This window comes from Macaca nemestrina, chromosome X, assembly GCF_043159975.1.
Source record: "Macaca nemestrina isolate mMacNem1 chromosome X, mMacNem.hap1, whole genome shotgun sequence".
NCBI lineage: Eukaryota > Metazoa > Chordata > Mammalia > Primates > Cercopithecidae > Macaca > Macaca nemestrina.
In genome coordinates this window covers 143,929,437-143,944,019 of record NC_092145.1, presented here as the reverse complement: position 1 = coordinate 143,944,019, position 14,583 = coordinate 143,929,437, and the positions used below count along the sequence as shown (strand labels likewise).

At 43.5% G+C, this 14,583-nt stretch overlaps 1 protein-coding gene across 2 annotated transcripts in view; it reads left to right on the top strand.

Moving 5' to 3' along the window:
• The window catches only part of LOC105478172 (taxilin gamma), a 56,312-nt gene extending 41,836 nt beyond the window's left edge, over positions 1–14,476 (top strand). Inside the window, exons 6-10 of one of the 2 annotated variants that reach the window (XM_011735228.2) lie at positions 1,688–1,807; positions 3,350–3,424; positions 7,268–7,360; positions 9,481–9,576; positions 11,405–14,476. In XM_011735228.2, coding sequence (XP_011733530.1) covers positions 1,688–1,807; positions 3,350–3,424; positions 7,268–7,360; positions 9,481–9,576; positions 11,405–11,731 — 711 coding nt within the window. In that variant the 3' untranslated portion in view covers positions 11,732–14,476. Of the gene's footprint in view, positions 1–1,687; positions 1,808–3,349; positions 3,425–7,267; positions 7,361–9,480; positions 9,636–11,404 lie in introns of both variants that reach the window. The other variant, XM_011735229.2, reaches the window with a different exon arrangement.
• The last annotated feature ends 107 nt before the right edge of the window (positions 14,477–14,583 follow it).

The window sequence follows — 14,583 nt, the reverse complement described above, 5'->3', positions numbered from 1 at the left end:
AGCCACTGTACCTGGCTGATAATTTCATCTCTGTTCCCCTAGATTATTTTGAAGCAAATCCAAGATGTCAGATATTCCATGGATAGATATTTGAATGTGTAGCTCAAAAAAATAAGGATTTAAGTATAACCACAATACCAGTTTCATACCTAAAAAATTAACAGATAGGCCAGATGCAGTGGCTCACGCCTGTAATCCCAGCACTTTGGGAGGCCAAGGCAGGAGGATTGCTTGAGCCTAGGAGTTCGAGACCAGCTTGGGTAATATGGCGAAAGCCTGTCTCTACAAAAAACACGAAGACTAGCCGGGTGAGGTTGTACTCACCTGTAGTCCCAGCTACTCAGAAGAGTGAGGCAGGAGGATCACCTGAGGCCGGGAAGTCGAGGCTGCAGTGAGCCATGAGTGCACCACTGTACTCATGGCTGGGTGACGGGAGTGAGACTGTCTCTAAATAAATAAATAAATAAATAAATAACAATTACTGAATATTAAATATCTAGTCACTATTCAAATTTTTTGGATTGGCTTCTTTTTAAAAGAGAAATTGTTTGAAACAAGATCCAAAGAAAGTCCATTTCACTGATTTATATAACGCCAGTCTCTAAAATATAGGCCCCCCCCCTTTATTCTTACAGTGTACTTATTGAAGAAACGTCTTTTTTGTTGTAGAGGTGAAATTTTGTTTTTATTAGATTATAAAGCCCTTAATTGTCTTAAAGTGGTTCTTTTAGTTTTGTTGTTTGTTTTGACAGTCTATGTACCTCATAATTGATGGAGCAGATTAGAAAATGAGATTTGTTTAAATCATATTGTGTGTGTCTTATGTAATGTCCTTTGGTCGGAATATAATGATCAGATTACTTGCAGGCGAAGATCAGTTGTGTGTGGTGCTCTCAATACATAGTTAGACCACCTTATTTTACCAACCAGCATTTTCCCCTCTCATATAGGGTATTGTAACTAGAAGAGTTCTGTTTCTCCAGCTGGGAAGGGATTGTTCTGTTGACTTTATTATACATCAGTAACCACTTAACAGTTTTGTTTGGAAATACTAATGAGCTTTTACCTAATGTCTAAAGTGTGCCAGGCACCAAGCACCTTACCTAGTGCCACCGTCGCATTTACTGTTACAGCTCTGCAAGGTAGGTGGAGGTATCCCCCTGTACAGAGGAGGGCACTGCGCTTCAGCGTGGAGAGGAATTAGCCCAGGGCCACACACTGGCCAGGGTTTGACCTGGGCCATTCCTACCGTCATACCATGTTGCCTCCAGCTGAGGAATTTGGGAAAATTTGGGGAGGATGAAAAGGAACTGTGTGCATGATGTATGGTTTAGTACTTTGCTCTTCTTACCCTTCTTTGTCTTGGTGCACTCTGAGCCTTGTTTTCAGTGTGGGGCAGAAATAGGAAGTACTAAGCTGGTGAGGGGGACAGCCCATGTCTGACAGGGCGGGGGAACAGGCAGCAGTCAGAGGGCCGTGCTCCTGCCGGTGTGGGATGGTTTGCAAGGTGGTGTCCAGTAGCCACTTCTCTAAGTGGAGTATATAGGGAGAGAGATCTGGTGTTCTTAGCTGCAGTGGTAGCAGCAGAACAGCAGGGTGAGCAGGGTGCTGTAACTGTTGTGACGTTTCCTCCCCACTGTGCTCCTTTCTTTGGTGAGTGATGGAAGAAACTCTCCTTTTCCCATAGCACATTGATAAGGTGTTCAAACATAAGGAACTGCAACAACAGCTCGTGGATGCCAAACTGCAGCAAACTACACAACTGATAAAAGAAGCTGATGAAAAACATCAGAGAGAGAGAGAGTTTGTAAGTTCTACTTCTTAAAAACAAAGACATTATTGCCAACATTGTGCATGAGGCCATTTGAAACATCAAATTGTAACCAAGGCTGTTTGAAACATTTATCTATTCTACCTTTAATGTAGCACCTGGGGCCATGCCAGCTGGTGTTTTGCTCCATTTAGAAGAGAGTGTGTGGTGTGTGTGTGCTAGAAAGTATTTGGCTGTTTATTTCTGTTTAACCTTTTATACGGAAAATACACTGGAGAGATTACACCAAATCAGTGGGAAGACCTGTACTTGTTGTTTTTCTGTGCTTAGAATATTTAGTTCCCATCTTAGATAATGGTCATCAGGTTCAAGAGTTGTGCTCACATTTAGCACGTTAAATTTGGTGATTCAGTTTAACAGCAAGCTTACCAAGCCACAGGTCTCCTATATATGGTTACATTTTGTTTTCAAACAAGTAACTTGAAACTGGGGAAGTCATTTATTTACTTTCTCTGGTATAATTTTCTGATAAAAATTTTAACAGAATTTTCTACCCTAATCACTCACCATTGTTGCCAGTGTATGCTGAGATTCTGTTGCCTGTCAGTAATTGTGAATACAGTGGAATCTCATTGGGTGTGTATATTACCATGTGCAAATTCAGCTGTGTGCGCTTATCCACAAGGGAGAAATGATTGCAATAATGCAGACTGTTGGATCCACAACCCTGACATGAGCACGGTGTGAAGATTCAGTTCCTGAGTGGCCCTCATCATACGGGCGTGTCACACTGAGTGCATCTAGGGTTTAGAGAGACATGTTTTTCATACAGTGTGATCCTTCAATATGAACTGACAGTGGTATCCAGTGTTTAGCTGAGAAATGGTTATCATTTCCAAAGTTGGAGTATAAATTGTATACACACACACATACTTACATACATACATACATTACATGTGTGTACTTTCTGGTTGCTTCAGTAGGACTTTTCTAGGCTTCTTTGGACTATGTGTGATATTTTACTTCAGGGACTGAATTTCACAGCTGCCTACTACGCAACTTTGTAATTTTTTTGAAAGCACAAGTACTATATATAAATGAAAATGCCCATCCCCTCCCTGCTTTCTAAAAAAGTGCTCAGAAACCAGGTCTCAGATTGATTGCGTTGCTTTCCCCATACCCTTTCACCCTGCCGCATCTTGCCTCAGGGAATAGCGAGGCTTTCTGAGTCACCCAGACAATATCAAGGTTCCCAGCCATGTTTTCTGCTAATACTGTACGTGTAATTATTTTCACCTAAAACACAACAATTTAACTGAGTTTTATAAACCATATTAGGCCCCCAGGGTACTTTATCTGCTTCAGCAATAAAAGATAATTCCTACATTCCTAAGTGTTAACCAGCGGGACAGATAGAAGATACAGGTAAATGGCAATTTGTGGGAATAGAATGTTTCATCTGTAGACCTGTGGTTCTTGCTAAAATAGCAGAAGGATGAAGCCTAACTCTGATCATTTGATATTTAGTCCTGCTTGTAATTACTATTAGCATTTTGCCAGAATGTTTCTGTTTTCTAGTTATTAAAAGAAGCGACAGAATCGAGGCACAAATACGAACAAATGAAACAGCAAGAAGTACAACTAAAACAGCAGGTAACTTCACAGCAGGGGAGAGTACAATTTGTAAGAAAAATCTGTGGTTCCTTTTCTGCGTATCTTCAGTCTCCTCTAAGATGGTTTTGCTTTTTGCTTTTTCCCAGCCAGAGCTGACCAGGATTGAGGCAGAAATCTCATGGCCCTCTTGGGATTTTCCACTTCATTTAGGTTAACTACCTCATCGCAATTTGCCCAGCACTTTCCTGGGTTTAGTACTGAAAGTCTTGTGTCCCAGGAGATGCCCATCTCAGCCAGCCTGGGATGGTTGGTCAGCCTGTCTCCAGTAACCTTTCCAAGAGTCCAGATAATTCCTCCCTTTTTCAGTCTGTTCCCACTACATTTCCCACTAAAGGAAAACTGAGACATCTGCATATTTTATTTATTTTGTATTAAGTTGAACTGCATGAAATTGCTAAAGAAGACAAGAATATGTCCTTGGCCTAAAAAAATGGCAGTTTCATGTCGTGAACTCTAATATTTTTAGAGTTTTGTGCTATAAGCACATAAGTTATTTTAAAAACTACATATAGCTGGGCGTGGTGGCATGCGCCTGTAGTCCCAGCTACTCAGGAGTCCGAGGCAGCAGGATCGCTTGTGCTGGTGTTTTTCATCAGGGCCTTCCTTCTCGCTCAGTCCAGACCCTGTAAGTGTGTCCTACTGTGATCTCTCTCTGTGGTTACCTTGTGTGGAATGAGTGTAGGAGGAGCTATCTCCTTAAAAAAAAAAAAAAAAAAAAAAAAGGGTACAGGAAAGACTTGCTGTGGCTTTACAGATGGGTAAAATTAGGCGTTTGTACCTGTACATTCATCCTTTTTTCAGTTAACTAGATTACATTTGGCTGAAAGAAGTGTTACTTATTTAAAAGTTTATCATAAGTTTTCGTGAAGACTCTAGATTAGCTGTGATATAACACTGATACCTTGAGACTGACGTGGTCTTCACGCGCACCTCTTTGGAGCGCTGCTTTTCTTTGGGAACATCTTACAATGTGGTGAATTTAAGGTCCTATAAAGCTAGCCTAACTGAGTGTGAATATTCAAGAGTGTCAGATATGAAGAATCTTTGGAACTGAAGATCATGCCAGAAAGCTTCAAGATTTGAATCCCTTACTTATCAGCCCTATCCAGTCAGTTGTCCATGTAAATAGAGATGAGAATTGATGTGGAGAAGGTGTAAAGTCTCCAGATGGTTTTGGAAGATGTTCCTGAATGTGGGAGTCATTGATAATGCTGCGGAAGTCACCAGAGGGCCCTTTTACCAAGCCCGCAGGCCAGCTCCCATTCTGTTGTACTGTCACCACCGTAGCTTCTGTTGTCTGTGATCTGTACCACTCAGAGTCCTCTTATCCAGTCACTATTTTGTTTCCTTTGCTGTCACCTCTTGTTTTCCTCTACCTAAATGTGGCCGTCCTTCCCAAGCATATCTCACCTTTTCTGCTGTCACTATGTCATTTCCCAGCATCTGCTGCTGGTGATACTTTGTGCTGTCTTGACCCGCTGTTTTATAATCTAGCCATGGAGGTCCATGTGTGATGATAGGGGCCACTTACTGGCTACCCATCGGGCCAGCGTTGAACTCTCACATGGGACAGTCTTTATTTGGATGTTCCATCTTCAATAAAAGTGGACCATGGCTGCCAGGCACAGTGGCTCATGCCTGTAATCCCAGCCAAGGCGGGCGGATCGCTTGAGCTTAGGAGTTTGAGACCAGCCAGAGCAACATGGTGAAACCCCATCTCTATAAAAAATACAAAAATTAGCTGGGCGTGGTGGCTCACGCTTGTAATCTCAGCACTTTGGGAGGCTGAGGCGGGTGGATCACTAGGTCAAGAGTTAAAGACCATCCTGGCTAACATGGTGAAACCCTGTCTCTACTAAAAATATAAAAAATTAGCTGGGCATGGTGGCACGCACCTGTAGTCCCAGCTACTTGGGAGGCTGAGGCAGGAGAATCACTTGAACCAGGGAGGCGGAGGTTGCAGTGAGCCAAGATTGCACCACTGCACTCCAGCCTGGGCGACAGAGTGAAACTCTGTCTCAAAAAAAAAAAAAAAAAAAAAGCCAGGCGTGGTGATGTGTGCCTGTAGTCCCCTCTATTCAGGAGGCTGAGATGGGAGGATTGCTTGAGCCCAAGAGGGAGGTCAAGGCTGCAGTGAGCCGTGATTGCTCCACTGCACTCCAACCTGAGTGACCGAGTGAGACCCTAAAGGACCACATCAAAACTGCTGTAACTTCTAAATGTCCCTCAGGCACTAATACTGCTCCCTCCCTCTGCGTGAGCACCACTTTTGGCCCCAACCCCAGGCTTGCTTTGTCAGAGGCCCCGTCAGTGTCTGCTAACAAATCCTGTGTATTCTCCAGGTCACCCTGCATTTATCTTCCTGCTTTGTCCTCATCCCAGGCCAGGCCCTTGGGCAGACATGGCTTGGCCATCTCACAGGGACCTCGTCTAGCCTGACAAACACAAGGTCACTGTGAGATGACTAACTTTCAGTTGGCTTCTGCGTCCACCACACCACAGTGTGTGCTGCTAACGTGCTTCCTGCATGGCCCGTCCCCCTGCTGGCTGTGGTTGGGCGGGCACCATCATATTCCACCCTGCCCCGCATCCTGTGTGCTAGGTGGTGCTGGTGAATATTCTGCATCCAGCACTGCTTATGCTCTTTCTTGGCCTCTGAAGAGCCTTTATTCTTCTCTGCTTTTCTTGTATCTATCGTGTGATCTTGCCCAAAATACTTTATTCCTCTGGGTCTTTCTCTGTTCCCCTATCCTGAAAATAATGTCATTATGTTGGATGGTCTCTGAAAGGTTTCCTCCTGGTCTAAGATGAACTCATTCAGCTCACAGCCCAGCTCAGGCCTCCCACAGGAAGCTTCCCCTAAGTATCCTGAGCCTCACTGTGCCCTTCCCCTTGCACTTCTCTGGACTCCTTTCTAAGGGGGAGAAGATGGTGACTGCATTTTATATTCTGATTGCCTTGTTGGTTGGCATTTTTTTCCTCATCCTTAAATAAAAATTCCTTGAGGGTAGGACTATGTTAAGAGTAGATCTCGGCAGGGCGCAGTGGCTCACGCCTGTAATCCCAGCACTTTAGGAGGCCAAGGTGGGCGGATCACAAGGTCAGGAGATCGAGACCATCCTGGCTAACATGGTGAAACCCCGTCTCTCCTAAAAATACAAAAAATTAGCCGGGCGTGGTGGCGGGCGCCTGTAGTCACAGCTACTCGGGAGGCTGAGGCAGGAGAATGGTGTGAACCCGGGAGGCAGAGCTTGCAGTGAGCCGAGATTGCGCCACTGCACTCCAGTCTGGGCGACAGAGTGAGACTCCGTCTCAAAAAAAAAAAAAAAAAGAGTAGATCTCTACATTTTCTTTTAATTTTACTCTCACCGAATTCTTCTTCCCCAGCCAAACCAATTCTTTGGCTTCTGTTGCATTTTCCTCCCTACATTAAGGAGAGATACCATTGCTATCAAACTAAACTCTGCAGGTGGTATTCTAAAGGAATGATCTTTTCCCTAGGACAGTTTTCACATGGCAGGAGAGGGGTAGTTGGGCGAGCACTCCACATGCATGATGTTTCTAGTCACCACATCCTTCAGGCTGTGTTATGATCAATGGGTGGGGATCTAATATTAAAGTCAACAGAATGTCCTCAGTTTTCATGCATTTCTGTGGGTTGTCAGAACTTTAGCCATCTATGTCTGGTGTCCAAGGATTGGATGTGCATTTGTTCGTATTTCTATCACTTGTAATAAGTAACTGTACTACTTTCTTTTGAAAGTTTGGGAACGGAAATTGTTTGCGTGGAACTCAGAATGTTTCATACTTTTTTTCCGGTAGCTTTCTCTTTATATGGATAAGTTTGAAGAATTCCAGACTACCATGGCAAAAAGCAATGAACTGTTTACAACCTTCAGACAGGAAATGGAAAAGGTATTTGCATATTTTTAGTAGAATATTATATCAAATGGAATTTGTATAAGCTCTTTTAAGTGTGATTACTACTTTGCTGAGTTCCCATTGTTATGATACTGTCTTCATTTTCTCTTTAGTGATCCTCCAGTGGCATTTTTGGTCATTTTGCCCTCAGTGTACCCCAAGTAGCTAATGTCCTCTGTGCTCTCTTTTATTATAGTGAAATCCTATATTAAATGCAACTTGTTAGAAATAAAGTGGTGATTTTTTGGTGTGTTGCTGTTTTTTGTTTGTTTTAACCACTTTAGAGGATCATCCTCACCCCTCTCATAAAACTCTGTGACCTTGGAGATTAAACTGTTGAAAGACGTCCAAGCCTAGAAGAATAATCACATGTTTTGGTTGGTTGATGTATCAGTGTTTCTACCTTTTTTAGTTTCTCTGTTTTTCTTATCTTTACTCCCATGGAATTCTTTCTCCCCTGACCAAACCAATTCTTTTGCTTCTGTTGCATTTTGTTGCCTGTGTTAAGGAAAGAGATATCCTTGAGATCAAGCTAAGGACCAAAATATGTAATTCTATACATATCCAGCCAGCCAGCCAGCCTTATTTTACTTGGCATCCTTCCCTTAAAAATGGAGGATTTAAAAACACAGTGTTGGGTTGGGGAGAAGTACAGTAGTGCCTGGCACTTTGTTAGCATTCAATAGATGTTAGTCATGACTATTATTAGATCTCACACAGTGATGGAGACCATGTGCCCTGGGTTAATGTCCCAGTTGCATCATAGAACGTGTGACTGTGGACAAGTTGTTTAACCTTTCTGTTCCTTCACTGTTAAAAATGGTAACAAAAAACCTGCCCTTCATGAAATAGAGTATTTCAGACAGTGCTTGGCACATTAACATGTACTCAGTTACCATGTGGCTGATTGGTGCTCAAATTACCACCTCCAGGTATTTTTAGACCTGGTAATCTGGAGAATTCCGTGAGCAGCAGATTCGTTCTGCCTGCCAGTCCTTTCCGTTGAGGCTGCAGTCGAGGGGGCGCTGTTAGGCACAGTGCAAGTGATAGCTGGACGCCAGCACAGACTCACTGGTGAGGTGGAACAGAGTTCCCGCCTCCTGGATCTGCCATCCTTCTGGTCCTCTGGGACTGGAACAGATTCCTCTCTGTCCGTGGCTGCAGAGGTCACTATGGGCCAGCAGTCAACCTGGGTCTTCCACCAGCTCTTCCCACGGCCTTTGTCCCAGTTTGCCTTGTGTTACAGTTTTGTGGGTAATTACCCAAGGCACAGGGTGCTGGCTGTGTCTTGTCCTTGTTTCCCTTAACGCCACCTGGCTCAGTGCCCCGACCTGGATCAGAGCTGGTGTGCAGTCAACAGTGGATGAAGGCATACTGGGAATGTAGCTGGTTACAGGCATGGATAAATGCATCCTGAATTTCTGAAAACTGTGTTCTGGTAGCGTAGGTTTAACACTTCCCTGATTTGGGGACCCACTTTATCTTTAGCAAAATCTGAAGTAAATCAGCCTCATGACTTGTGAGGATGACCAAAGCTGAGGTATTAACTACTTTTATCTTCTTGGTCACTGGAGTCTTATCTGAATCATGCTGCCTTGAGTTCTAAAACTGATGTGTTCTTGGAGGTTGTGGTGGAGCGTCAGTTCTTAATGTCTTGTGGGGCTGAAGATCGCTGTCTTCCCAAGAATCTGAGGAATTCGTTGAATGGACAGAAAACTCAGTCATGGGCATTTTTTTTCATACAACTTAGGGATAAGGAGGGCTTGTCTCTCACTACCCAGAGCTGGGATGAAAGCTGCACTTCAGCCTTAACTGAGTTCAGAGTGTGGCGGCTGACAGCTTCCTCCATGTGCTGCTGCCTCTGAATTGGAGATTGAATTTGGTTTTCTCATAATACAAACCCCCTTTGGTTCCACCCTCGGAGCTTCTGAGATAAGCTCTGCTACCGACAGGCAGGCACAGCTACTTCTATAAAGACACACACAGCTGTCAGCCGGGTGAGGCAGGTGCAGGGATGGGGGAGTGGAGGGGCACAGAAGCATTTTTGTGTAGTGGGACAGGGAGTAGAGATAAGGAAGGGAACTTAGAATTTAAATGTGCAATTGTGTTCACAGATGACAAAGAAAATTAAAAAACTGGAAAAAGAAACAGTAATATGGCGTACCAAATGGGAAAACAATAATAAAGCACTTCTGCAAATGGCTGAAGAGGTGAGATGGTTTCCTGCGACTAAAGTGTAGTCTTAGTCATGGGGACTCCTTGAGTTCAGGTATCTATCCGGGCCGGGGACGTGTGCTCTAACACTACTGCCATAGCTGAGGACTCCAGCCCGAGTTGGGGCGGGGGTGGGGTTGAGTTGCTGGGTAAGAATCTGTGACTTCTTTCCTGGAAGTTAGGTTAGGGACAGGGCCCCAAGTGAGGGGCTGAGCTTCCTAACACCCAGTTAGCCAGCCCAGGCTTGTGTCAGAGATAGCGTAAAACGTCTAGATTTTGCTTTTTTCTACAGCAATGATTTTTCAAACTTGAGCTTGCATCAAACTCCCGCTTGTTAAGACCAGGATTGCTGGGCTCCACCCGGAGGCTCTGAGTCATTAGTCCTCGGGGCCGGAGGCAGGTAATCTGCCTTTCTAAAAAGCATGCAGGTGATGCTGATGCAGCATGTAGGGCCTTTCTAGCTTGACTTACTAGGCTTTCAAAAAAGCAACAAAGATGGCCGGGCGCGGTGGCTCAAGCCTGTAATCCCAGCACTTTGGGAGGCCGAGGTGGGCGGATCACAAGGTCAGGAGGTCGAGACCACAGTGAAACCCCGTCTCTACTAAAAATACAAAAAATTAGCCGGGCGCGGTGGCGGGCGCCTGTAGTCCCAGCTACTCAGGAGGCTGAGGCAGGAGAATGGCGTGAACCCAGGAGGCAGAGCTTGCAGTGAGCCGAGATCGCGCCACTGCACTCCAGCCTGGGCAACAGCGTGAGACTCCGTCTCAAAAAAAAAAAAAAAAAAAAAAGCAACAAAGTACATTTTGCCTGTTTTATTATAACACTTCAGGAAAGAATATGCTGGGGCACATGTGTACAAGAACCTTGTTCTCGGCTGGGCGCAGTGGCTCACGCCTGTAATCCCAGCACTTTGGGAGGCTGAGGCGGGCAGATCACGAGGCCAAGAGATCGAGACCTTCCTGGCCAACATGGTGAAACCCCATCTCTACTAAAAATAAAAAATTAGCTGGGTGCGGTGGTGCATGCCTATAATCCCAGCTACTCAGGAGGCTGAGGCAGGAGAATTGCTTGAACCTGGGGGGCGGAGGTTGCAGTGAGCCGAGACTGCACCACTGCACTCCAGCCTGGGCGACAGAGCAAGACTCTGTCTCAGAAAAAAAAAAAAGTCGTCTTCTCATCTAAAAATTGGTAGAGGAGAAATCTATGTAGAAGTGAGTCATGTTCTGTATGTAGGCCTTTGTGTCTGCTAGTCTTTATGATGAATATCTTGAATTTCCTAATAGTTCAATAGGAAATGTCTTAAAAAGTTTATCTTTGGCTCACGCCTGTAATACCAGCACTGTGGGAGGCCGAGGCAGACAGATCACGAGGTCAGGAGATCAAGACCATCCTGGCCAACATGGTGAAACCCCGTCTCTACTAAAAATACAAAAATTAGCTGAGCGTGGTGGCGCTTGCCTATAATCCCAGCTACTCGGGAGGCTGAGGCAGGAGAATCACTTCAACCCAGGAGGTGGAGGTTGCAGTGAGCCGAGATCACGCCACTGCACTCCACCCTGGCGACAGAGCGAGACTCCATCTCAAAAAAAAAAAAAGTGACAAAAGGAATTTAATTTTGTCCCCCTGAAACAGTATCATGGTGCTAAATCTCATTTGGTATAAAGTTATAGGTGCAGTCACGCTAGCTAGCTAGAATGTTAGGAGGCTGAAAAGATGGAACACGTTCCATAGGTGAGAAGTGTCCAATAAGGCTCAGCTGGCTTAATTTTTTTGTAACCTGATTGATACTTAACAAAGTTACAGAAATCCTCTTTTTTCTTACAGAAAACAGTCCGTGATAAAGAGTACAAGGCCCTTCAAATAAAACTGGAACGGTTAGAGAAGCTGTGCAGGGCTCTTCAAACAGAAAGGAACGAGCTCAATGAGAAGGTAGAAGTCCTGAAAGAGCAGGTATCCCTCAAAGCGGCTGACAGGGATTTAGCAACACCTGTGATACAGCCCTGTGCTGCTCTGGATTCTCACAAGGAGCTGAACACTTCCTCGAAAAGAGCCCTGGGAGCGTACCTGGAGGCCGAGTCCAAGAGCCAGAGAAGCGCCGTGCAAAAGCCCTCGTCCACAGGCTCTGCTCCGGCCATTGAGTCGGTTGACTAAGATGAGGTGTGATCACTGTATTGAGAGATATATTTTGTGTATAACTTTCTCTGTTAGTAGTTAACTATTGGTTTTGTGGTGAAAATTTTCTTACTTTTTCTACCATATCTGTATTTTCTTAGAACTACTGGACTTACATGGTACAGGAGGCTGCTTAGCAGTTTTGAATAGTTTTAATCTATAAATTTTCCTCGGCTGTGTTGCACATCGGCCTCATTCTCCCTCCACTGGAATGCATGTGTTCATTGCCTTGTCCTTTCTCTCCCTGCTACTTGCACATTATCATCCTAATGAAAATTTCACTGACAGGGCCGACCATTACAAGGGAACTTTGTTCTGATGATGGTTCCTAAATGTGAAAACAATATTAATTTAAACGTCTTAGGTCCCCCCCCAATTAATATTATTCAAAAAAAGAAAATACCAAGGTGATTAGTTTTGTCTAATAACCCATTTAAATGCCAAGTAAAAATAAAACTCTGTTGGGTCAGAAACAAGCATATTTGACTGAAATTAGCTTTTTGAAAATATATCTTGGGACAAATTGAGATGGCCACATGGCTAGAATCCAAGTTTCAGCAGAATATGTATATAAAGATGTCACTTGTCAACAAAATAGTATATGCAGGCAAATCACTAGACAAATAAGCTTAGTGTTTATGTGACTGAACAGTCATCCTGCTTTGGTTTCAGGTGTGGGATTTGGACCATGAGGGGCTTCTGTAGAGGATGGCGGTTTGTGTTTGATTCTGATTTGGGATTTGAGTACATATTCTCCACTTCCCATAGAAGGTCACTTATTCTTTGAAAACTGGTGTTGGTGTTTCCCGTTCAATGAAGTCCCTTGTCAAAGACAAGGATGGTCAATTCACGTGTAGCTTTCACGAGGCAGAAGTTTCTCCAATACTTTCTGGCTACTTGAAAGCTATTACAAAAGTTCCACCAGCAAAATACTCCAGGTTTTTCAAAAGGGAATTTTCATTATGGATCAGTAGTACCAACTGAAATTGATTTTCATTTGCAAAGCAAACACTGGCACCAACATTTTTACTTTGGGAAGACTTGGCAGAGTGTTAGGATCTATTACTTATGTGTTCAGTCTGTTTCTCACCCCCTTCTTAGTTACCATCTCTTTTTTTTAAGAAGGAAAAAAAAGCCACAGTATTATCAAGGTCTCTACACTTGGAATGGGGGAACATTTGAAATTAAGCACGTAACTTTTGAATTAGTTCTTTGTTTCAGTGTTGAATGTGGCTCAGTTATGCAGATGATTAATCAGGCTGCACTGATGGAAGTTTTGACTTTGTCCCTGGTATAATTTGCATTGAAATGCTTTATGAAATAAAAGGTTCTACTAGAACTGATGTTAGCACATTCCACTGAGCAAAACTATCAGACTGACACTTGTTAAATTGCTTACTGGACTGAATAAACTCTGTTTTGTCCAGTTAAAAGGGTTTTCTCTTTGTTACAAGTTTTATTTGTAAAGTCCTGTCACATTCATGGTCTAAACTGGGTTGAAAGAATTGAAAATTGTCCAACAGATAGGAAACCGCCTGGAGTGGAGGGTTGTATCTAAGCCTCCACCATCAGTCATGTTAATTCACGGGGCCAAACAGTGGAGGAAAAGAAATCCACAAAGTAGATTATCTAATTACCATTCAAAATGAGTCAGAAACAAAAAACAATACCCTCCAACAGCCTCTTATGAGTACACCCCGTTCTGCTACTAAAGAAATACTAGGCTCATTTCCCTGGGTGGGTGGGGGGGGGAAATGCAGGTATAGATCAGAAATATAATCTACCTTAAAATTAGTACTAATGATCACATTTCACAAGAACTCTGCTGGATGTACAGCTCTTAACATTTTATTAAGCCATTTGTGTAGCCCACCACATTTCTTTGTGGTGCTTGTCCTGTGTGGAAGATTGTCAATCTTTGGCCTGTTGCATACTTCCAAGGGCTTTAAAGCAATGTGATTAACCGTACTTGGCCTGCTGCTTTTGGCTTACTTTGTATTTTTAGCTAGATGCTACTGTAGTCTTGAAAGGATATGGATTCTGTCTGGGATGCATCTGTTCCTTTCAGAACCCTTCCTCCCATTACCCTGTGAATAAAAACAAATGGGGACCCCCTGAGAAGGACATCTTCCTACAGTGATCACCTCACCAGCCCAGTGTTGTGGCTTTGTAGCACACCCCCTTATCTATCATATTCTAGAACACTGTAATGCTACTAGGCTGGCCCAGAAAAGGTTTAAATGTTGAATTCACTTAAGTTGCATTTGTTGCACCATCATGGAATCATGATGTGTATTATTTATAGTGGCAGTAGACTCCAAGGTGTAGAGAAAACTTGGGTCTTGGGTAATATGGACCATTTCATCCTCAGACTTGTTAGGAGTACATTTCTTGGTCTTGAGACCAGTATTTTTCAGTTACGTATGCAACTGCCTTTATTACACCTGGTTATCACAATTCAATTCTCAGGTGTTGCAGAAAAATCTACCTCTTTCAGACTGTAGATGGAAATAACTGTGAAAAAATGATGCAGATATCTTCTAGTTTGTGCTAAACACACTGCTTTATTTTTACAGCCCACGTCTTTCATTGAGGATACGAATTGTTAAGAGGCAGTCTTGTTTTGCTTTTCAAAGACATTTTGTAGAGATTTTTCACTAATGTGAATCTGATTTTATCTACTTGATTCTGTATAGATTAAGTAAATATGTATGATAAACTTAACAGCTTCTGTGTATTCTTTTATTATCTATGTGGCCTTAACTGTACGAGTCCAAAGGTACCATTTTACCCATTTCTACTCAAAAAGTAGACCCCCCCCACCACGCTTC